Here is a 24,818-nt window from a genome sequence, read left to right as displayed (position 1 = left end):
GGTGGGTGGGTGGGTAGATGAATGGTTGAAGGGTAGGTGCGTAGGTGGCTGGGTGATGAGTGGTGGGTGGGTAGGTGGTTGGGGGATGGGTGGGTGGGGGCATAGGTGAATGGTTGATAGGCAGGTAGGTGGATGGGATGGATGGATGGATGGATGGGTGGGTGGGTAGGGAAGTGGATAGGTGGATGGGTGATGGGAGGGTAGGTGGGTAGGTGGCTGGGTGATGAGTGGATGGGGGTGTGGGTGGGGGCATAGGTGAATGGTTGATGGGTAGGTGGTTAGGTGGATGGATGGATGGTGGGTGGGTGTGTAGGGGGGAGGATAGGTGAATGGTTGATGGGTAGGTGCACAGGTGGATGGGTGATGAGTGGGTGGGTGGGTAGGTGGCTGGGTGACGGGTGGATGGGGAGACGGATGAGAGTGTGGATGGCTCGTGTTTACCATTACTCTCACTCTACAGATGAGTACGCTGAGGCACAGGGAGGTGAGTGGTTGCCTCGATCATGGCCTGGGGAGAGGTGGCTATTAGATCTCATGGGCCCAGATCACTCGTTGCATTTTCTGGTTGGCTGCCTCTTTTGAATAACCCAAAGGGATACCGTAAGTCTACCCGAAGCAGGCTGACCATCTTCAAACTGAAACCAGCCTGATGATTCAGAAGTCACCTTTGGATATGATTGATAATGCTTCAGCTGCAATTGTGCAGGAAGCCCATCGTTGGGGGGTTGGCTCTGCTGCACAGAACAGCATATGTCATCCAGCCCCTGGCAAGCTCGGAGGAGTCCCAAGAGTCTGGGCAGAACTCAGCTGCTTGACTGGGGACAGTGAGTGACAAGCCCTGGAGGACAGTCAGAGGCCAGAGAAGACAGAGGTAGCGTGGCAGTGAAGGAAGGAGAACTAGGCCGGAAGCCGAACAGCTCTAGGTCTGCGGCCATGCCCTGCTGCTTACAAATTGTGTGTCCTCGGCCACGTGTCTGAACCACTCTGACTGTCAGTTTTTTCATCACTAAAACGGGAGTGATGATATAAACCTCCCAGGGTCATAGCAAGGGTTCAATGAGATGGTAGCTGAGAAACCATCCCAGGAAGTGCTTGGCATCAGACAGATAACCCTAGGAATGTCAGACACATACATATTGTGGTGTGCTCAGTCACTCACGCATGTGTGCTTAGTCGTTTCGGTTGTGTCAGACTCTTTGCGACCCCATGGACCCACACGAGCCCGCCAGGCTCCTCTATACTGGAGGAACTGTCCCAGGCAAGAATCCTGGAGTGGGTTGCCATTTCCTTCTGCAGGGGATCTTCCTGACCCAGGGATTGAACCTGCGTCTCTTACATCTCCTGCATTGGACGGGGGGAGGATAAACCAGGGAGTTGAGTCTGCAGTCTCATTGGGGGCTCCATATCACATCTAGACACCTACTCCAGTGCTGAGCATGTGGCCGCTATGTGCATCTGAGAGTTAATGTGACTCCCATCCTCAAGCTGGCACATTGGTTAAGCACATAGGCTGTGGCCTCAGACAGCCTCGGTGCCAGCTGCGACTCCCTGATTCCAAGGGCTAGGATGCCGATCCCTTCCTGGGATCCCTCGGTTTCCCCATCTGTAAAATGGAGGCGATACTAGCATCCAGAGTGGCTATTCCGAGAATTCAATGACATCATCCAAAACACACGCATTCCTGCCAGGAGGAAAGCTCCTTCAGACTCGTCAGCCTCCAGGGTGGCATTCAGGGCAACCACAGACTCAAAGTGAATGGAAGGATGACCGGTGGCAAGGTCAGACCCAGCCGGCCTCAGGTTTGTGGATGGAGGTGCAGCGGCGCTCTTGGGGCGAGCCTTCTCAGAGGCTACGGGACACTCCTGCCGTGGCTTTACATATTACTGTTTCCTTTGGCTTTCCTTCACTGTTTTGTCACTCTGTGTTTTCACAATGCGGTAGTTTTGCCCATGAGAACCCTGATCTAGGAAACACAGAAAAAAGACTCCTTCTTGGATGTTGCCTGATTTATTGGAAAGGAAGGGACATACCCTAGACTGCTAAGTTCTTCCTGCCACTTCCTTCCCCATCTGGTCCTTAGGATGAGAGTCGCCCGAGCCAAGACCCAGAGAGGTGGAAGGCTGCACGCTCCCTTCTTTCTCCCCCTCTTCCCTCCCCAACCTCGTTCCTGCTCTGATCCCTGAGAAGCGAGTCTCCTCTGACACCTGGAAGGAGATGTGTTGGCAAGGACCACTTGCTTTTCACCTGGAGTGGCTTCCCAGCCAGTCAGACTTACTTCACCTTCACCCACATGAGCTGCAGAAGTAGAAACACCTGCAACCGGAAGTTGGCAAGTCCCCATGGGTTTTCCCAGGGTTGACCAGGGGCCTGTTCTATATTCGGCTCGGCTCCCAGTCTGGCGCCTGACTCAGCCAGGGATGGTTTCTGTTCTTTGTTGTTACCTTGAGCAGCTCACCTGTGTCCTTACTTTACCATTATTGGTCTCTCCAGCCACCTTTTCTCAAACTTTCCTGGTCTACCCAACTGCCTACTGTGTGGGCTTAGTCACTTCAGTTGTGTCTGACTCTTTGTGACCCCATGGACTGTAGCCCACCAGGCTCCTCTGTCCATGGGATTCTCCAGGCAAGAATACTGGAGTGGGTTGCCATGCCCTCCTCCCGGGAGTCTTCCCAACCCAGGGACCAAACCTTCATGTCCTACATCTCCTGCATTGGCAGGTGGCTTCCTTACCAACTAGTGCTACCCGGGAAGCACCAACCATACTAATATCTACTAATCAATTCATCAACTTACAACTACTATCTAATTCTATCGACTTATCAATATTTCATTTCTCTGACTGCCCATATATTTATGTATCAGCTTATTCACCCACCTTTCTACTAACCAATGCACTTATTTACCCACAAACAGGTCTATGTTCTCAGGTACCTTCTGACCTGCCTAATTCGCCTTGATGTTGTTCAGTCGCTAAGTTGTGTCCAACTCTTTGTGACCCGTGAACTGCAGCATGCCAGGCTTCTCTGTGCTTCACTACCTCCCCGAGTTTGCTCAAACTCATGTCCATCGAGTCGGTGATGCCATCCAACCATCTCATCTTCTGTCATCCCCTTCTCCTGCCTTCAGTCTTTCCCAGCATCAGGGTCTTTTCTAATGAGTTGGTTCTTTGTATCAGGTGGCCAAAGAATTGGAGCTTCAGCTTCAACATCAGTCCTTCCAATGAATATTCAGAGTTGATTTCCTTTAGGATTGACTGGTTTGATGTCCTAATTTGCCTACATATTAGCTTTTTTTTCCTCTCTACTCCCCCACGTCTTGTCTGATCTCTCTTCCTTGCTTTCTCACATCCTTACTTCGCTCTCCCTTAAGCATTTATTTAGCATCTGCTAGAAATGAGGCAGGTCACCAAGAAGGGTAAGAAAAGATACAACCTAGTACAGAAGGACCCTCCATCCATTTAGAGGTTGTCTGCCTTAATCAAATTCAAACGTCAACCATTCACTCAACCGATCTTGGCATCCTGTGTCATTTCAATAAGAAAGTCAGACACATTAAGACAGATATTAAGGACTTTATGACCTCATCAGAGGCAGCAGGGGGCCATACTCATGAAATAGGAAGTTCATGATGTATTGCCAAATCCATGGCTGCAAGTTTGCTAAAAAGAGGAAAGCAGAAGATTGTTGTTAGCTGGAAGGGTGATGACGGTGGGCCTTGAAGGATGACTTAAATGCAGTCCAACAGGAGGAGGCAGGAGAGTGGTCCTACAAGGGGTGGGGTGGGGGACGCTGCTTGAGCAGAGATAAGCAGGTAGGGCTGAGCAAGGTCTGTTTGGAGAGGTTGCCGCAGGGGATGGTAAGCTCGCTGGGATGCTAATCCTACCTGCAAGGTTAAGTCCCCTCATCTCCTCTCCTCTGTGCTTGGCTGGGGACCCCAGACTGGTACCTTGAACGATGCTTCTGCCTGTAGCTTTGTCATGCTGAATTCTGACTTGAGACAAAGAAATTCAGGTGCCCAGGGCAGGTACTGAGAGGGCTGCCCCAGTCAGGAGGGAATTGGTTTCATCCTGGGCTCAAGAGAATGAATGGTCACCGCCTCTGGGGGAGTTTTGAAGAGGAGCTTCAGCAGGCATGCTGGATGCTCTAAGAGGGAGAGACCCTGGCGCCAGATTAACCCTTTGGCCCCCTCCTAGGCCCGTCCACTCAGGCCTGGAGGCTTGTCACTTCACCTCAGCGCCCCATCTCCTCGTCTCCACTGCCTCTGCTAGAATTCGGACCCCCCTGGGCACCTGGCGAGGCTCCACGGTGCTCCTCTCCTGGCTCCGTATTCGAGGCCCTCCTGGTACCAGTTGGTGGCATCTGCCATCAGTCAAAATGCAGGCTGGCACGTGTCATCCTCCCAGCTCAGAAACCTGTGTGGACACAGGCGTGATCGGAGTCGGGTCTTACAGAGCATGGGTCTGGGGTGGGGGCGGGCGAAGGAGGATACGGAGAGACCAGGTAGCAGGTAGTCCAGGTGAGAAATGACAGCACCCATACAGGCGCACCCCAGGCCCGGGGGACTCTCGTTCCAAGCTTGGCTCGGCCACGGAGCTGGTTCCGAGCTGCCGTGGCCGCGGCCGTCAGAGCTGGCTCCCTCTGAGAACAGAGGTGTCCTTGTGGAATGGCCAGGCGTGCCAAGTCATAGGAAGTTGAGACTTCTCGGGATTTCTAATACTCATCATGTCTGTTTTATTAGCCTAACAGAACAAGACTGTTTCACATTGACTCTCAACAGTCTCACGTGTCTTCCTACTTCCCCTCCTGGGACTTCTGAAAGCAGAAACTGCCTCGAAAATAATCACCATACAAATATAGGCATCATTGCCCTCGCTTCACACACGGAGAAACCGAGGCCCACACGATGGAAGTGAGGGGTCCGAGGTGACCCATCTGCTAGTAACCGTGGGGGCTGGACCACGGGGTTGCAAATTCCCAATTCAGTGTTCTTTCCACAAAAATGCTTGAGGCACTGAAGTCATTGTTTCCAAAACGTCATTCATTTCGGTACCAACCTCATGATTGTTCTGTGCCCTCCACGCTACCGCTGGGCTTCCCAGGTGGTGCTAGTGGTGAAGAACCCACCTGCCAATGTGCAGGAGACATAAGCGATGCAGGTTTGATCCCTGGGTCGGGAAGATCCCCTGGAGGAGGGCATGGCAACACACTCCAGTATTCTTGCCTGGAGAATCCCATGGACAGAGGAACCTGGTGGGCTACAGTCCATGGGGTCACACAGAGTCGGACATGACTGAAGCGACTTAGCACACACGCACACTACTATTAGCTCGACAGGTTTGGGTTTTTTGGTTTTTTCCAAACTACTCACATTTTTCATTCAATTTTATTTCCCAAGGAAAGTTTATATCCAACATAAATAAAAACGAATGCCACACACAGAAGGTAACTTTGAAACAGGAGGGCAGAGTATTGTCATTGCATTCTGGCCAGACACTGCTGTCTACTGACAGCTTGCAGCTGGGGGCTGCTCTTTGTGAGATGGGTTGATGATGCATTAGAAGAGGCGTTAAAAGTTCATTAGCCCCCACACTGAGACTTTCTTCTGGAGGCTTCCAGAAGCCTGGGCAGAACCTTGAAAAGACACTAACTTTCTCCTGTGATAGTCCCTCTGCTGCATATATCTGGTACCCCAAACTATGTGCATCTAAATATATCATATTTGGGGTAACACTTTCTAATAAGTAATTTATATTTCGATCCAATATCTTGGAATAAGAATGATGAGTGGATGATTCTTTTTCTGGGGAAATTCAGGGCAGTTTGGTGTGCGGGTGGGGTGGGGGATGGCAATGGAATCCAGGGAGCCTGCAGAACTCAGCAGAGGCTTTCAGCTTGTCTTGAGGCATCTGTGAGGCTCTGGCCCTAGTCCCACCCTACAGAAGATGGCATATATTGGCAACTGGCACCAGCGTGGTTCCACTGTGGTCAACACCGTTTCAGAATGACAGTGTGATGAAGACCCTCCAACAGTCAACTCACTATCTTTCCTGGCCATCACCCCATTTGGTCCACAACAGGGAACCGAAATTAACATCAGGCAAAGGGAGTGTTTAAGGGAGCGTGGGCAAATTAGAGCGTGCCTAGTGAAAGAAATCTGGCAGCTCAGATCACCTGGTAAGGCGAGAATTTTCTGCTGGTCCCTTACTTGCTTCTTTTGCATGTTTGCTTAGTCTTGGCGGGCTCCTAACCTGGTGTAGGGAGACTGGCCAGAGATGAGGCTGCCTGCTCCTGAGTTGGGCACCTGAAGACATCGCTGGGCAGGCTGTGGGCACCAGGAGGGGCTGCCAGAATCCGGAAGTTGCTGCCTCCCTGCGTTTCCCACACCATGCGTTGCCTGGCTCCACGCCCTGCCGGGTCCTACCTGCCAGAGCCCCAAGGTAAAAAGGCGGGTGGGGGATATTGGGGCTGAGAATGCTTCTTAATTTAGAGTGATGTCCCGCCATCCCAAATAAATGGAGACATGGCTCTGAACTGGGGGGTGAGGATGGCGGGAGGGGGGTCTTTGGCCTGCTGGGGCTTTTGGAAGAAGTGAGGTGGTTTGCCACTTCCTTCCACTGAGGGACCTGCAGTTTCACTCAGGTGTCTGGAATGTAAGAGGACTTGATCAGCCTGAAGGGTACTAGAGGGCTGACTTCCAGGGGGCGTGTCGTCATCTCTCAGTGTTGGTGGCTAGGCTCTGCCAACCGCAAGGTCCTCTCTCTGCCAGGTAAACACTGAAGCGTGCCCTTGAACGGTGGAACCCCTGCCAGACCCACCCCATCCCCCAGGACGCAGGGACACCAAAGCCAGCGTCAGCCCATTAGTCTAGACATTGAGCCTGGTGGGCAGTATCCGGGTACCTGGACCAATGCTACCCTCTCTCTCATTTCCAGCTGGCGCTTTGTGGAATAGTGGGGGACAGGGGACAGATGCTGAGAGATAACAGAGTACAGACATCTGGTATCAGCTCTGAAAGCAGCTTGAACCCCAGCTGCGCTGCCTGGCTGGCTGTTAAGTAACACGGGGTCCCCAGACTATCCTGAGTCTGAGCTGTTTCCTGAGCTGTTAAATGGGATTGGGGGAAACTTTTATTTCAAGACCAAGGTGAGCGATCCAAGGTTCTAGCACACCGCCCGGTGCATTTTAAGATCTGAAGATCCACACAGGAATCCAATAGTATTGGTGTTGCCTTTGTTGTGTGGTTGAGAGTGTGAGACACCTTTGGTCAGATGCTGCTGAAATAAATGCTTGGCTTCCTCCAAACTTGCAGGCTGATGACGTTTGCCGGCTCTGAAGGTAGCAGCGGGAGCTTGGGCAGGGGAAGTTTTCTAAGGAGAGAGAGAGGTCAGAAGTCACCTTGAAGGTTCCCTCCTCAATTCCAGATGAGGAAATCCAAGCCTGGGAAGGGAAGTGACCTCTCCAAGGCCTCAGGGTGGATGGAGCAGGGGTGCAGGACCTGTGGAAGAAGAAGGGAGGGAAGAAAGCTGTCAGGAGGTGTGTGGCGGTGGGGGGCGGGGAGGAGGGGAATCAAGGTTCCCCGGGGTGAATTTCCCTGATGAATTTCCTCTGCCTTCCAGGGTAGCTGGCACCTCTCGGGAGTGAGTGGCTGGGCTAGCTAGTCCCAGTGGCCTGCAGGGATGGCTTGTCAGTTTCAAGGTGGGGCTCAAGTAGAGAGAAAGGGAGGGCCAGCTTCCTCCTAACCAGGGCTTGTGTTTCAAATGACTAAGGGCAGGCTACCTCGCCAAAGCAAACACTGGCTATTTTTAGGGGCTGATTGGAGCTCCGGTGGATGGCTGGACTAGGTGCTTCTGAGAAACCACGTGGTTGGTGCAGCAAGGGGCAACTTGGGTGTCTGCTTACTCCCCAGTTCTGTGGCTCAAGCCCCGTGGTGCAGAGAGAAAGTGAAAGAGAAAAAAGACAGCCACGGGGGGCGGGGGGTGGCCCGAAGGGGTGGAGGGGAGGTGGCCCAGCGACTACCCATCCCCGCCCTTGCTCAACTCCAGAGCTGGCAGGAGGCAGAAGCAGAAGGCAGCGCGTGCAGGAGTTCTGGGGACCAGCAGCAGGTAACCCAAGGCCCCTCTGCGGCCCCCGAGGTGGGGCTGGGAATAGAGTTCAGAGACTGGTAGCTACTTGCCCGAGGTCACACAGCAAGGCTGGAAGCCGGGGGACGGTAAATGTGCAGAGTGCACACTCAGAAAACCCCTCATCTCCGGCATCCCTGGAAGGATTCTACGCAGGAAATGGGAGTGGAGACCCTGGAGCTGGGTTGCTTTGCCCAGCGCACCGGGGCCCAGGAGCCGCGGCAGGGAGAGCCGGCAGGAAGGGGAGCGTCTGCAGAGACACGGGGATGGAGAAGAGGCGCTCAGAGCAGGCTAGCGCGCGGCCAGACGCTGGGTAGCCACACTGGCTGAGCGTCCTGGAATCCGAAGATGCGCGTGGGGGCACGGGAGGGAATCACAGGCTTCCCTTCCACCCGGAGACCTAGGACCCGGGCTGCACTTGTTTGAGCCTCAGTTTCCCTCTTGAGTCACGTTCCCGCTCTGACTCTGGAATCTGGGTACCCGGCCCTCTTAGTGGGGTCCCCAGTGCTAGAGGGGCGGGGGGTCTATGAGGAGACCTTTAACCAGTGGATTGGAAGGATCCTCACTTCTCTTTTAGCATCTTTGGGGGCAGGGGCATTTCCGGACTGTGCTTGACCGTTGGCATCTCTATGGCAAGTTGGGGTCCTAAGCCACGTCCTCTAAGGAGAGAAACTAAGGGCCCCCAGGAGACGGCTTGGGGTGGGGCTCCCCGGGGTCCAGAACATCAGAATTGGAGCCACCACGCCTAGCTCTGTCTGGGACCCTTAATGCCCGCGGTTTTCCCTTGAGTCCCGCAGCCTCTCTCTCCACCCTAGATGACACATGGGAGGCGACAGAAGTGCCCCACCTCCCGCTGCAGCCGGGTGTTCCTAAATCTGGCAAGACGTCTTACACTGATAGGCCTCCCCGCTCTCCCCTCCCCGCTCCCCCCAAAGAAATGCCATTCCCAGCCAGTCAGAAGGCTAAAGAAATTAGTGCTTCTTGCTTGAGGGCCGGTGGAGATGAAGGAGAAGATGAGACCCCAGCAAACCACTTTCTAAATCCCAGTCTGCCTTAGGCAAGGACCTGGTCTCCAAGGTCCCAGAATATGGAGGGAAGGGTCCTAAAGACAACTGAGCCAGAGGCTCCGAGGCTTCCCACACGTGGGAATCACCCGCGGGAGGAGGGTGGAGGGGATGGGGGCGGCTGTTTAGAGGGCGGGTTCCCAGGCCACGCCCCCAGATCCCATTGGCTGGGTCTGCCCTGGGGCTCCCAATAGCAGGTTGACTGGCTATGGGTGGGTGGGTGGGGTGTGTGTGTGTGTGTGTGTGTGTGTGTGTGTGTTTCCTATCTCAGGGGCCTATGGGTGGGTGGGTGGGGGTGTGTGTGTGTGCGTGTGTGTGTGTTTTTCCTATCTCAGGGGCCCAGTGGTCATACATACGCTATGGGTGTGTGTGTGTGTATGGTGTGTGGTGTGTGTTTTTCCTATCTCAGGGGCCCAGTGGTCATACATACGTTGAAAGGCACTGATGTGGTCCAACCGCTGTACCTTCTCCATGTTAACAAACCTCTAGGGACTTCCCTAGGAGTTTTGTCAAAGACCCCATGGCCAGGTTGTTAGCAGACTCAGAATTTGAACCCAGGTCCCCTGAGAGCCCATCCAGTACCTGGGCAAAGGCATGAGCCTCCACAAATGCAGGGTGGGGCCTGGATAGTCAGAGGGAGGCTTGTTGATACTGCAAAGTCTGATGGCAGGGACCTGGCATCTAGTACCTTGTGAAGAGTAGAATCAGAAGGTTAGCACAGGTGCCCTGCTCCAAGGCCAGGGGTCTGTCTTGGGTGATTGGGGGGGCGGGGGGGGGGGGGGGGGGGGCCTGAGGAAGAGGGTGAAGCTCACAGACTTGGGTTTCAGACTTGGCATCAGTCCCCCTGGGTAAGTGACTTCCCCTTCCAAGAAGCATCTACAAGATGGATAAGATATGAGTGCTTTCCTGATGATTTCCTGCCTTGCACAAGACCACTTTGAATACACATGTGCCAGGTGTAACCCTCACAGATTCTAGCCGGATTGTATAGAGAGATCTGAGAGGTCATCATGGGCTCACACCCCCCGTGTCCCCACAGGCTTTGACACATATGTGGTCCGTTGTTTAGTCACTGAGTCGTGTCTGACTCTTTGTGACCCCATGGACTGTAGCCCACCAGGCTCCTCTGTCCATGGGATTTCCCAGTCAAGAATACTGGAGTGGGTTGCCATTTCCTTCTCCAGGGGATCTTCCCAGCTTAGGGATCAAACCTGCGTCTCCTGTATTGGCAGGCAGATTCTTTACCGCTGAACCACCAGGGAATCTGCAGGTGATCCATGATCCAAAGACAGTTCTCAAGAGAGATCTTGACTGACACTGGTTCTCATAGGAAAGACATCGGTGCTTTTCCGTTTCTCTTTTAATCCTCCTGTTTTGTGAGTAGGCATGTTGCTGTGCTGGGCTTAGTTGTTCAGTCATGTCTGACTCTTTGTGACCCCATGGACTATAGCCCGCCAGGCTCCTCTGTCCATGGGGATTCTCCAGGCAAGAATATTGGAGTGGGTTGCCATGTCCCCCTCCAGGGGATCTTCCCAACCCAGGGATCGAACCCAGGTCTCCTGCATTGCAGGTTGATTCTTTACTGTCTGAGCCACCAGGAAAGCCTGAGTAGGTATGTTAGCGGCAGTCTAAAACTAATGTTTCTTTTTAACAAAGTGGAAGGGCAGCTGACATTAATTTGATAGTGTTTTGTTTTCAGTGGCAAGTGAGATAGTGGTTTTGCTTTTTCTTTTTGTTTTTCATGCAAGGTAGCCATAGAAAGTTTTCTTCTTTTTTAAACATAAAATTTACCAAGAAAATCATTTTGAAATGTACAATTCAATGGCATAAAGTATGTTCATAATGTTGTGCCGCCATCACCACCATCCGTCTCCCAAACTTTTTCATGGTCCAAACTGAAACTCTGTCCCTGTTAAGCACTAACTCCCCATTCTTCCCTTGCCCCCAGCCCCTGGTAACCACCCTTCTATTTTTTTTTTAAATATTTATTTATTTGTCTGTGTCGAGTCTTAGTTGTGGCATGCAGGGGATGCAGAACATGGAGTCTCCAGCTGTGGCATAAAAGTTCCAAAGCACTTGGACTCCATAGTTGCTGCCCACGGGTTTACTTTCTTTGTAGCATGTCAGATCTTAGTTCCTCAACCAGGGATTGAGGAACTGTATCCCCTGCCTTGCAATGTGGATTCTTAACCACTGGACCACTAGGCAAGTCCCCACCATTCTATTTTTTGTTTCTATGAATTCGACTACTCCAGGTGCCTCATATAAGTGGAGTTATATTAATACAATATTTGTTCTCTTATGTCTGGCTTTTTTCACTTAGCATAACATCTTGAAGTTTCAACCCTGTTGTAGCACGTGTCAGAACTTCATTCCTTGTTCTGGCTGCATACTATTCCAGTGTGTGGCCATTTTCCTTATCCATTCATCTGTCAATGGACTCTTGAGTTGTTCCCATCTTTTGTCTTTTGTGAATAGTGCGGTTGCAAACTTTTGCATGCACCTAGCCATTTGCATTTCTACTTTCAATTCCAGAAAATTTTCTTTTAAAATAAATGTTTGGGATTTTTTAATGTTGATTTAAGGAAAATGCTTAGGTAAATTATACAACAGGTGGTGTGCAGATATGACCAAAAAATTGTAAAGGAGGCAGGTGAATGCTTGAAGTTTGGGAGACTTTGGGTTAGTAGAAAGACCTAGTAACTCTTGTAACAATCTAGGCCGGGAGGAGGGTGGGGTACTAGGTCAAGGGGCTGTGCTGAGGGAATTTGGAAGGAAATATGTAGGAATTGGGGACCAATCTGACTCCAGGGTTTCCAGCTGAGAAGAAGTAGAAAGGTTATAGAAATGCAGAGTCTGGAAGTTTCCCATGGAGGAAGGAAAAGCCATAGAACCATGCAAACTGAAAGTCAAGTGTAAACTTACCAGTGTAAACTTCTCAGCAAGTGTAAACTCGGGCTGCCTTGGAAATAAAGCCTATCTTAGTTTTCAGTCACCGCAAGGCAACAGTGTGTGTCTTGGGAGAAGGGGTGCCCAAGGGCGGTGCTCTTTAAAAATATAGATTTCTGGACCCCATCCCAGATTCCGTGGATGAGATATGGGCTGCTGTGTGTTTAGCACCCACTTCAGGCGATTTCGATTCACAGCCCAACTTGCTAGCTGTCGTCAGAGACTGGCAGCCAGGGTTGGTGAGTAATGTATTTCTCTTGGAGTCTCCAATACCCAGCAAAGCGTCTGCTGCTGGCTTAGGTGCCATGTTGGGCTTCCCAGGTGCAGCTAGTGGTAAAGAACCCAGCTGCCAGTGCAAGAGATGTAAGAGGCACGGGTTTGATCTCTGGGTCAAGAAGATCCCCTGGAGGAGTGCATAGCAACCCACTCCAGTAATCTGGCCTGGAGAGAGGAGACTGGCAGGGCTACAGTCCACAGGCTCTCAAACAGTCAGATGCAACTGAAGCAACTTAGCACACACACGTGGGTCAAGTTGGGGGTTAGGACTGGAGTTGGGAGCCTGGCTTTGTTCACTGCAGCCACAGGCTATTCGTTCCCCTCCCCGCCCCAGCACCCGGCTCAGATTTTCTTCCAGGAAAAGCTTGTTGGACTCCTTTCCTGGTCACTGACTGTAGCTGGGAAGGTTGGGGCATGCAGAGGAAAGGCCACGCGGAGGTGGGGGAGGCTGGTGTTCTGGACAAGCACGGAGTCCCCCTCCTCCCCTGGCTGTAGCTCTCAAGCTTTCTCCTCCTTCCCCCTTTCCCTCCCCCTGCCCCCGGCCTCTCGACCTCAATAACTGTGCCATTTACAGGCGCGCACATCAGCCAGGCTTGTCTTGTTCAGAGTTCCAAGATTTTCCAAGTTGTGATGAAGTGGATGTCCTCCAGGGCGTCTAAAAAAGATAGGTGGCTTGCTCAAGGGTTCAGAGGTAGTCTCTGTGGAGTCCTCTGGGAGATTTCCAAGCCCTACGTGGGGAAAAGCAGAACCAAGTTGTCTCAGGGGGGTGAGACATGAGTTCGATCCCAGGGTGGGGAAGATCCTCTGGAGGAGGGCACGGCAACCTACTCCAGCATTCTTGCCTGGAGAATCCCACGGACAGAGGAGCCTGGCGGGCTACAGTCCATGGGGTCGCAAAGAGTCAGACACGCCTGAAGCGACTGAGCACGCACGCACATTTTAGCCTGACGTTCTTATTTAATAGGCGAGGCCACTGGGGACCAGAGAGGGAAAGGGGCTTGCCTAGGGTCACAGAATCTGTCAGATGCAGAGCAGGGCCCAGATCTCAGTGTCATGGCTCCCTGTGTGGATCCTGTCTCTCTAGTCTGTGGTCAGCACGGCAGTCTCCATGGCCGTGCCAGCCCACTTCCTCTTCACTCCCTCCAACTGCTGAGAAGCGCTGTGGCCAGGAGCGGGGCCAATCTTGCTTCTACTTCCTGTGTTCCTGCTCCAAGAACCCTGTATCCTGGCACAGGCTGCTCTCGGCGCAGAGAGGCTGGGGGGCTGTGGTGGAGCCACCAAGATCCTTGAGGGTGAGGTGGGTCCAGTGGAGAATAGCTCTTGATGCCCTGTGTCCCCCAGACAGCTTATTTCCTAATCCCTTTTCAGATGGACCTGGCATGAGAGCTGGGGGAACACACCCGACACCCAGACACCACAACCCCCATGCTTCCTGCTCCTTCCTTTATGAACCTGGCCAGTTTGGGCACTCGGGGCCAGTCTCCTCCAAGCCTATCTGTTGGAAGACACCCTTCTGTGCATCCCGGTCCCACTATGGGGCAGGACAGAATCCAGTCCTGCCTCTCCCAGTCACCTATCCATCCCAAGCCATCATCTTTCCAGCAGATCAGAGAGAGAAGTGACCTTAGAAGGCCTCCAAGCCAACTCAAGTGCCTGAGGGGTCATCACTGTGCCAAATAGGACCCAGCAGAATGCAATGGGAAGTAATGGGGACTTTGGCAACAATTAATTGTGTACTCTCTATGGAGACATAGTGATTGTAATTAAGACACACACATACATACACACGTCCCTGGTGGCTCAGTGGTAAAGAATTTGCCTGCCAAGCAGGAGGCGTGGGTTCCACCCCTGGTTCAGAAAGATCCCTGGAGCAAGAAATGGCTACCCAATCCAATATTCTTGCCTGGAGAATCCCATGGACAGAGGTGCTTGGTGGGCTACGGTCTATGGGGTCACGAAGAGTTGGACACGGCTTAGTGACTGAACAGTAAGAGCAAATACACACACACACACACACACACAAATTGTCTTAGGAGACAAAACACCTAGGTCTATAGGCCTAACTCACCCTTCATTAAAAAAAAAAAAAATTGTTTATTTATTTGGCTGCTCCGGGTCTTGGTTATAGCATGTGGGATCTTCAACCTTTGCTACAGCACGCAGGCTCTTTCAGATGCAGCTTGTGGGATCTAGTTCCCTGACCAGGGATTGAATCCAGGCCCCCTGCATTGGCAGCATGGAGTCTTAGCCACTGGACCACCAGGAAAATCCCTCACCCTTCATTTTGATTCCATACTCCAAGCCAAGCCCCCTTTGGCACAGAGAAGCCTGCAGTTTCAGTCAGGCACAAAATCCAACCAATTACAATATTTTCAGACCTCTCCTTGTCTGGCCTGCTGGCTCCTATGACATGCTCACACAACTTGCGCGTGCACACACACACACACACACACACACACACACACCCCTTCCAATCTCCCTGCCTGGAGGAGAAATGACAAGAACCCTCAGCCGCCTTCCAGCCCCATTGTCGCGAAGCACTGCCATGTACCTAAGTTTCTGCTCTGTCTCTTGTGACCTCGTCAAGCCCCTCTGGGAAGTGAAAGTCTTGACACCAGCAGTTTCTAGAAGTCCTCTCTGTCTCATTTTCCTGGGTCGCCCATGCTGGACCAGCATCGGGGGCCAGAGGGCTGGGGCTTCCTCCTCTACCGACGGTGCCCACTTTTCCCTGTTCATCTCCAAGTCCTTCACTTTCTCATCTCCTCTTCCAGGACTGGGGGCTCCTGGGCCCCCATCCACCCATCCCTGGCAGTCTGCAGGGTGGCAAGAGGGCAGTTTTCTTTCTTTATTTGAGCATCTGGGTGTCAGGCCCTGTTTGGTGAGCCACAGACATACCCCACCCCAGGTAGCTTCCGTCATCTTTGGTTTTGTTTTGTTTCTCTTAAGCTTCAGGAGCCTTTTCCAATCTTGAGTTAACTACACACCCCACTTTGCAGTACAGTCTGATCTTTGGTCTACATGAGGCATCTCTCTTATTTAATTTCCCCTCTCCCCATTACTCTTTCCTCTTTCTGGGCACCCACTCTAATGCACTCAAGGTGTATCCTTTTGTTGGCATGTGTTCTAAAATACATGTTGCTTTCTTTTTCTTTCTGCGCCTGTATGTCACTCTGTACATCTAGAAGAGGGTTATCAGAGCTACTCTGCTTCATACGTTTCCACTCTCTACTGTGTTGTTAAGATCCGCCTCCATGTGCATTTGGACTGTGGCTTCTAATCACAGCATCATCCCCTGCAGATTGCAGCAGCTACTTGGTACCATCCTTCCCCTAGCAGCAGACATTCAGGTGGCCTCCAACTCCTGGTCACCGCAAACAGTACCGGTGGTGGGCAACTTCTGATGGGTGTCCTCATGGAGCTGTGTGGGCATTTCTTTGCTGTATATCCAAGAATTGAATCACTGAATTGTAGGATCTCTGCATCCTTAGGTATTCTAAAGAGTTCCAGGTTGTTCTGCAGGTGCCCCTGCAAACATCCACTCCCACCAACCCCTTGGCATCGTCCAGTTTTCTAGTTTTGCCACTTGTACGGTGGCAAGTGACACTTTGCAGCTCCATATTGGAGCTTACATCTTAGTAGTACTTCTTGGATATGTCATTTTAGGCAAGTCATAGCAGCCCAATGAGGGCTTCCCTGGTGGCTCAGCGGTTAAGAATCTGCCTGTAATGCAGGAGCCACAGGAGACTTGAGTTTGATCTCTGGGTCGGGAAGATCCCGTGGAGGAGGGCATGGCATCCCACTCCAGTATTCTTGCCAGGAGACTGCCATGAACAGAGGAGCCTGGCAGGGCTACATCCACAGGGTCGCAGAGTCAGACACAACTGAAGCGACAGAGCAACATGCACGCACGCGTTGCAGTCTCATGAGGTCAACACCGTGCGACCTAAGGGCAGTAGATTCCACAACTCAGAGAGACCGAGCAACTTAGCTGAGGTCACCCAGTTAGCGTGGAACTGGAGTTTGAACCCAGAGCTTGCACTGTACCATTAACCTCACATTTTGTCTCTTTTCTAAAATATCATCGAGGCCTATACTGCAAGCTTCTTGGCAGGGGTTGTGTTTTAAACCCCTCTAAGGCCCTCAGAGAACTGAGCCCAGTGACTTTCTTGTAGGAGATGCTCAGTAAATCATTGTTTTACAGATTAGGAGAGGAAAAAAGTGCAAGGTGTCTTGTCGAGTTTATCTGGGGGCCTGTAGGGTGCAAGAGGAAAAGAGGAACTTGTTTGATCCACTAAGATGCTGACTGGGAGCTGCTTATGGTAGATAAGTAACCCTGGGCTCCTGGCTTCCTGTTCCCATGTGGCATCCGGAAGCAGTTTATCATGAAGTTGGGGGGCAGAGTGGTGTTAGCAGGCTTTGGGGGAAAGGCAGGGAGGAAAGCTGGTATGCAATGAGGAATCTAGAACCCCTAAATGCCTCGTCTGAGTGGGCTTCTACACCCAGCTAACGAAACTAAGGCTCAGATGGGTAAAGAAAGGAATTCAAGATCAAAGGCAGAATTGGAAGTCAAGCCTGTGTTTCTAGACACACAGTTCAGAGATTTTCCACTTCTTCCTTGAGAGGAACTCACAGTCAACAAGTAGGGAAGTGTTTCTTCTCATGCTCTTTCATCACAGCGCAGAGCAGTGCTGAAAACTTCTGCTTCTCAGCGTCTCCTCAGATCCTCAAGGATATACCCCCCTCTCTGGGAAGAGAGCAACTGATAACTGAGCCTCACCTCATTGTCACCATCTGTGTAATGGGTACAGTGACACCAATCTCCCAGAGCTGCTATGACCCTTGATACAAGATAATAAACAGAGCACATCAACACCACCCCTAGACAAAAAAGGACTCTCCCCAGCCAATACAGAGCACAGAAGAACTGTAACAACTGAATATCAACATCTGAGCTAGAACATTCTGGTAATGTTTAATTTCCCTCTGGGGAGAGGGAAATGAAGCTTTATTTCAGGAACCACTTGAGTGTGTGTGTCCTTTCAAAACCTATGGTGTCATGTGAAGTGGAGATGGAAACAAACCCCCAAAGGGACTTTTGGTGGCAAAAGGATTAGGCACTTTTTCTCAAGTGGGATGTAGATGGTGGTGGCCCAAGGGGAAGGGCGGGTCCAAAGAGGACCTTCTAAAAATACTGCCCTTTAACCAAAAAGACACAGCTCACTCCTCGGCTGCGCCCCCAACAGCTTCTCAAAAGGAGAAATCGTCCTGCCACTCACGCTTCCGTGCGCCGCCAGGCGAAGGCACCTCCCCAGTGTGGCCAGGGTTTGGTTGCCGAGAGCCTGGAAGAAGCTGAGACTTGGGGCCAGGCAGCTGCTTCAGACCCCAGTCCTTTGCTCTTCTCTTTGAGCCTGTTTCTTCATCTGAGGAGTGGGAAGACAAATGACTATGGTGTGAGTTCAGCTAAAGAGGATAATACCTATAAACATGTCATTTGATGCCCAGCAATCAGAGGCACCAATGGATTCTAGCTCTGCGCCTTCTTCCCTGTTGATGGAGAGGGGTTGCTGTGTGTTGGGGCATGGGGGATAGGTGAGCAAGAAGGAAGATTCCTGCACTCACAGGGTCCCTTGCCTGGAGGTTCTGGCCTGTGGTGCGGGATCTGTAGGGGACTCTCTCCCTTGCAGTGGGGTGGTCAGGGCCCTCGGCCCCCAGCCCCCTCTGGAACTGCACAAGGAGGGAGGAGCCCAGTAAGGAGCCTCTGAAGCGCTTCCTAAGCCTATAGAGACACAGGAGACATGGCTATGGGAACACCAGCAGGTCCCAGGCCAAGTCGATTTTGGCATGAATGGGAGGCAGTATGGTACTGTGGGGAGCTCTAAAGTGAAAGCCTGGATTCTCAGGCTCCCAGTAGATTGGGCTTCCTCTTACCATGGCCTCTGGTGGGCCTGGTGTACCATGCAGGGCCCTTCCTGGCCTCTTGATGGTCCCACAAATTAAGTATCATTATCCCAATCTAGTGATGGGAAAGCTGATACTCCTAAAGGTTAAGTCATTTGCCTAAGGTCTCCTAGCCAGGATTCAAAGTCAAATTTTCCAACAGGATGACCTTGGACAGGCCATTTCAGCAAGGTGTTTGAGGATCCTCCTTCGTCAAGTGGGCATAATACTCCAACTGCCTCCTCCCTAGGGCTCTTGGTGAACTCAGATTGGGGGCTGGAGGCAGACATCTGTGTCAAGTTGCAAATCCTTGTCTATTCAAGAGGAAGTGTGTACAGTGTGGGCTTTGTCTTGGAGATGCAGGGAGGTGCTGACATGTATGTTTGGGATGTCTGACAGCAAACATTCCAGGTGGCACTGCTGATTTTAGGGCTTACTTGCTCCTGTGGAGGCTGTGGGATCCCCTTATGCAAAAGAACAGGAATCTTGGCTTCACAATGTTGAAAAGTAGGATGGAAGAGAAAAGATCTCCTTATCAATTTTGCAGAGGTTCAGTTCAGTTCAGTGCTCAGTCGTGTCCGACTCTTTGTGACCCCATGGACTGCAGCACGCCAGGCCTCCCTGTCCATCACCAACTCCAGGAGTTTACTCAAACTCATGTCCATTGAGTTGGTGGTGCCATCCAACCATCTCATCCTCTCTTGTCCCCTTCTCCTTCTGCCTTCAGTCTTTCCCAGCATCAGTGTGTTTTCCAAGGAGTCTGTTCTTTGCATCAGGTGGCCAAAGGATTGGAGCTTCAGCTTTAGCATCTGTCCTTCCAATGAATATTCAAGACTGATTTCCCTTAGGATGGACTTGTTGGATCTCCTTGCCGTTCAAGGGGCTCTCAAGAGTCTTCTCCAATACCACAGTTCAAAAGCATCAATTCTTTGGTGCTCAGCTTTCTTTATAGTCCAACTCTCACATCCATATATGACTACTGGAAAAACCATAGCCTTGATGAGACGGACCTTTGTAGGCAAAGTAATGTCTCTGCTTTTTAGTATGCCATCTAGGTTGGTCATAACTTTTCTTCCAAGGAGCAAGCATCCTTTAATTTCATGGCAGCAATTACCATCTGCAGTGATTCTTGCAGAGGTAAGAGGTGAATTAACAATAATCATCACCCATATTGTGCTCTCTGTGTGGCTATGTTTCCATTCCTTAAGCACTTACAAAGTGACAGTCATCTTCCTAAGGGCCCTACATGAATTAATTCACCTAGTCCTTATGGACTACCAATTTACAGATGAGGAAACTGAGGGAATTCCTTGGTGGTTGGATGGTTAGGACTCCATACTCACACTGCAGGGGGCCTGGATTTTATCCCTGGTCAGGGAACTAAGGGGCTTCCGAGGAGGCTCAGTGATAAAGAATACCCCTGCCAATGCAGGAGACTCTAGTTCAATCCCTGGGTCAGGAAGATACCTTGGAGGAGGAAATGGCACCCCATTCCAGTGTTCTTGCCTGAAAAAGGCCATGGACAGAGGAGCCTGGTGGGCTATAATCCACGGATCGTGGAGTTGGACACAACTGAGCGACTGAGTAAGGCACATGCAGGAAACTAAGATACCACAAGCTGTGAACGTGGCCTAAAAATAAAGATGAGGAAACTGAGGCTCCAAGAGATCTAAAAAATGAACTTTCCAGGTTATGGTGAGTTTGTAGATAAGAGTGATTTCAGAATCGGGCAGTTTGATTCCAAAGCTCAAAGGATTTGCCTTCTTTCTCGGCTGTCAGTGTATTTCCCTGGTATTGGACCACATTTGGTGTCCAGTGTTTGCAGCTGAGCTTGTCAATAAGCTAGGCTTCTTCAGACTCCTCCCCTCTGCATTTCCCTCCTTTGCCCTTCTGTGATAGGACCTGGTCCCTATTCCTGAGCCTAGATAAATGGGGGTGCTTAGTTAACCCGATACATTTTGATTGGCAGGGAAGAGCATGGACTGGGAGTCTTATGCTGGGTGCAGGCCCCATCACCAGCAGACTCTAGGGCCTTGTGCAAGGCACAGCCCCTCTCAGGGTTCCATCTTCTCCTCTCTGGGATGAAGGAGATTGAGCCTGAAGGTCCCTGGCAGTCCTTGTGGGAGAACTCAGAATATGAGTGACTTGGCTAAAGTCACACATTTTGTTTGTGGAATTGCTGGGGTTTGTCTGGATCTGTTGTTACCAGATCTCACTGTCTGGAGAAAGAGGCAGATGGCTAGCTATAATGTAGGCTGTCAATAAAGACTGCAGACTGGAAAAGGGAAGCAGGGCAGCAGGCAAGATTTGGGGCAGAGAGCTCTCTCTTCTCTCACCACCCTGGAGAGCACAGTAGATTGCTTGGTTGGCTCCCAGGACTTGTTGGGAGAAGTGAAGTCCTTCCCCCCACCTCCCAGCCTTGGCCCTGCTCCGAGAAAAGAGAGTTGGTGGCCCCATCTTTCAGTTCCACTTCCTCTAGACATGGTTGGCTGGGTCATTAACGCAAGCCTGCTATGTTTGGGTTCCTGACACCACCACCCAACCCATTATAAACAGTCAAGCCTGGCCAGGGTGTCTCGCTGAACTGGAAAGTTCACTCTCTGTGATATCCGGGTCTGTGTTGAGACCCTTCAGAGCCAATGAGAGCTGTTGATGACTGAAAGGGAAAAGAGCACCTGGGTGGTGGTGGTGAGTTGCATGTGTGTGTTTTCTCATGACCCTCCCGTTTCAATTCCATTTTCTTCTGGCCCAGGCTGAGCACTTGGAAGCTTATCTTGGATCTTCTGGCCATTGCTCTTCTCACCTCCTCCAGGAAGCTTCTTTTGATTCTTTCCAGCATGTATCTGCCTCCCAAGTATAGTGGGTTGAATGGTGGACCTCCCCCTCCACCTCAAAGATATGTCAACATAAAACCCCTAGAGCGTTGAGTGCTACCTTATTTGAAATAAAAATGTGAATGTAATTAAGTTAAAGATCTTGAACTGATATCCTGGTGTATCTGAATGAGTGAATGAAAGTTGCTCAGTCATGTCCGACTCTTTGCGATTCCATAGACTGTAGCCCACCAGGCTCTCCTAAGTCCATGGGGTTCTGCAGGCAAGAATACTAGAGTGGGTTGCCATTCCCTTCTCCAAAATGTACTCTTTAATATATTCATGGAATTCTCCAGGCCAGAATTCTGGAGTGGGTAGCCTGTCTTCTCCAGGGGATCTTTCCAACCCAGGGATTAAACCCAGGTCTCCCGCATTATAGGCAGATTCTTTACCAACTGAGCTATCAGGGAAGCCTGGTTTATTTGGGTAGACTCTAAATCAATGTCCATTTAAGACAAATGCAGATTAGGAGATGATGTGAGCACTTAGGCATAGAATGGAGTGATGTGGCCTCAAAGTCACAAGTCAAGGAATGCCATCAATTCCCAAAGCTAGAAGAAGCAAGGAAGGGTGTCCCCCTAGAGCATCCAGAAGAACCAAAGCTGCCAACACCTTGACTTAGACTTCTGGCCTCCAGAACTGTGAGGGAATAAGACTTGTTGCTTTAAGCTACACTAGCCCTGTGACACATTGTTGCAGCAGCAATAGGAAATGAACAGATCATGGCATCATAGACTACCAAAACTGGGGGGAAGGCAGGGCCACTGGAGCCACACTGATGGAGCTTCACACTGGCTCCAGCCAGCGAGAGCTGTACATCAGGGGTCTGCTGGGCCCCTCTGAGCCTCAGGCCACTCATCTGCAAAGGGAAGACCATAAAGCCTACCTCCCAGAGCCAGTGTTTTGTTTTGTTTTAACAGCTTTGTGCTGTGTTCAGTCACTGAGTCCTGTCTGACTCTTTGTGACCCCGTAGACTGTAGCCCACCAGGCTCCTCTGTCCATAGAGTTTTTCAGGCAAGAATACTGGAGTGGGTTGCCATTTCCTCCTCCAGATGATCCTCCCAACCCAGGGATCAAACCTGCGTCTCCTGCATCTCCTACATTGGCAGTTGGATTCTTTACCACTGTGCCACCTGGGAAGCCCCCACACTACTCTTGCTATTAACAACTTTATTGGAATATAAATCAAATTTCAGACAATTCACCCATTTAAAGTACATGATTCAGTGGCCATTTTAGTGTACTCACAAAGTTGTGCAACCATCCCCCATCAACTTTAAAATGTTTCATCATTCCCCCCAAAAGCCTCATACCCACTAGGATTTGTTCCCCATTTCCCTCCCCTCAAGTTTCCCCCAAATGTAGCCAACTATGAATTTGCCTTCTATCTCCAAAGATTTGTCTGTTCTGTACATTTTGTATAAATGGAATCATACAAAATGTGCCTTCATGTCTGACTTCTTTCACTTATCATGATGTTTTCAAATTTTTTCCATATTGAAGTAGTATCCATACTTTATTCCTTTTTATGTGTGAATACTATTCCATTGGAAAAGAGCCTGATTCTGGGAAAGATTGAGGGCAAGAGGGGAAGGGGGCGACAGAGGATGAGATGGTTGAATGGCATCACTGACTTGATGGACATGAGTTTGAGCAAATGCTGGGAGATGGTGAAGGACGGGGAAGCCTGGCATGCTGCAGTCCATGGGGTTGCAAGGACTAAGACACAACTACGTGTCTGAATAACAACTATTCCATTGTATGGATATACTGCATTTTGTTTATCCATTTATTCATTGATAGTCATTTGAATTTTTCCATGTTTTGGCTATTATGAAACATGCTTCTATGTACATTTGTACACAAGTTTTTGTGTGGACTGAGCCAGGGCTGTTTTGAAGATTAAATGAAGTAGAACCTAAGGTATTTGATATGTCCTCCAACAATTAGTATACTTCCTTGGTGGCTCAGATGGTAAAGCGTCTGCCTACAAAGCAGAAGACCCAGGTTCAATCCCTGGGTTGGGAGGATCCCCTGGAGAAGGAAATGGCAACCCACTCCAGCACTCTTGCCTGGAAAATCCCATGGATGGAGGATCCTGGTAGGCTACAGTCCATGGGGTCGCAAAGAGTCGGACACGACTGAGCGACTTCACTTTCACTTTTCAACAATTAATAATGAAAGATATTAGAGAAAATGTGCCTCAACACCTTCAATTTAGATATTAGGATACTGAAGCATAGAGAGGAGCACAGACTTGCTTGAGGTCACCCAAGGCAGGAAAGCCTAACACCTAAATACAGGTCCATGAGTCAGACTGCCCAGAACTAAATCCTGGTTGGGCTTAAGTTACCTTCCATAGGTCACTTCACCTCTCTGAGCCTCAGTTTATGCATGTATAAAATGAGGTTAGTAATAGTACCTACCTCATATGATTGTTGATGTGAGAATGCTACACTGTGTGTCTGGCAGAGACTAGGTATTCTGTGCATCTTAGCTCTTATCATTCATGGTAGTTGCTGACAGCAGAACTTAGGTCCCCTGGCTCCCAGGTATGAGATGTCCTGAATCTACACTTCTTTGGTTCCCTTTTCTGTATCATGGGCATCTTCCCACTGTGACAAAGATTCTTAGAGGAAGGATGTAGGGCTTCTCCTCCTCAATGTCCTGAACACATGTGAAAGTGTTAGTCACTCAGTTGTCTGATTCTTTGCAACCCCATGGACTGTAGCTCGCCAGGCTCCTCTGTCCATGAAATTCTCCTGGCAAGAATACTGGAGCGGGTAGCCATTCCCTCCTCTAGGGGATCTTCCCTACCCAGGGATCAAACCCATATCTCCCGCATTGCAGGCATATTCTTTGCCCTGAGCACGTAAGTAGTGCTGAATGAGAAGCCTCTGTTCACTTCCTTTGGCTCCCACCAACCCTCGCCCTCACCAAGAGAGCCAGCTGGGAACTGTGGTGGGTGTTAATTCTCTGCATCTTTCCAACACCCCATGAGCTGACTGCTGTGTCTCTCTTCCAGGTAGTGAACAGTGCCCAACCATGGAGCTGGGGCCTCTAGAAGGCAGTTACTTAGAACTTCTCAACAGCAGTGCTGACCCTTTGCAGCTCTACCACCTCTACGACCGGATGGATCTGACAGGAGAAGAAGAGATAGAGCTCTGCTCAGGTGGGCTGCCCTCCCTCGGGCCCCTTTCAAGGCCCTCCCCAGCCCTCTGCCAGCAGTGGAGATACCCACCCCCCACCTCCCACCAGGGGAAGAGCTGGCCGCGGAGCTCCGCTCAGCACCACGGACAGCTCCAGCTGCAGGCCAGGCTTGCTCCTGGTGGGGACCTCTCCCAGCCCGCCCTGCCTCTCCCTCCTTCCCCAGTAGCCTCCTTCCCAGATCTTTCCAGCTTCATCCAAGTGTCTTTTCCTTCCAGAGCCTGACACAGACACCATCAACTGCGAACAGTTCAGCAGGCTGTTGTGTGACATGGAAGGTGATGAAGAGACCAGGGAGGCTTATGCTAATATCGGTGAGAAAGCATTCTTAGTCCAGAAAAAGGACAATTGAGGGGAAAGATTCTTTTTTTCCCTTTTGTTAATGTCAGCCAC

The 24,818-nt window shown here is 50.8% G+C and overlaps 1 protein-coding gene and 1 non-coding gene across 8 annotated transcripts in view; both read left to right on the top strand.

Moving 5' to 3' along the window:
- Positions 1 to 24,818, top strand: part of CIITA (class II major histocompatibility complex transactivator) — a 56,427-nt gene that overhangs the window by 4,346 nt on the left and 27,263 nt on the right. For 3 of the 7 annotated variants that reach the window (XM_043456212.1, XM_043456211.1, XM_043456210.1), the window contains exons 2-3: positions 24,244 to 24,390; positions 24,644 to 24,739. In XM_043456212.1, the coding sequence (XP_043312147.1) occupies positions 24,244 to 24,390; positions 24,644 to 24,739 (243 nt within the window). Of the gene's footprint in view, positions 1 to 5,484; positions 6,437 to 8,005; positions 8,102 to 17,117; positions 17,374 to 24,243; positions 24,391 to 24,643; positions 24,740 to 24,818 lie in introns of those variants that run through there. The other 4 variants (XM_043456215.1, XM_043456216.1, XM_043456213.1 and 1 more) reach the window with 4 other exon arrangements.
- TRNAC-ACA lies at positions 23,175 to 23,246 on the top strand. Its single transcript has one exon. It is a non-coding gene; the product is annotated as a tRNA-Cys (tRNA).

Source organism: Cervus canadensis, chromosome 32, assembly GCF_019320065.1.
Source record: "Cervus canadensis isolate Bull #8, Minnesota chromosome 32, ASM1932006v1, whole genome shotgun sequence".
Taxonomy (NCBI): Eukaryota; Metazoa; Chordata; class Mammalia; order Artiodactyla; family Cervidae; genus Cervus; species Cervus canadensis.
Note: the sequence above shows the minus strand (reverse complement) of the source record. Positions and strands in the feature narration are given on the sequence as shown.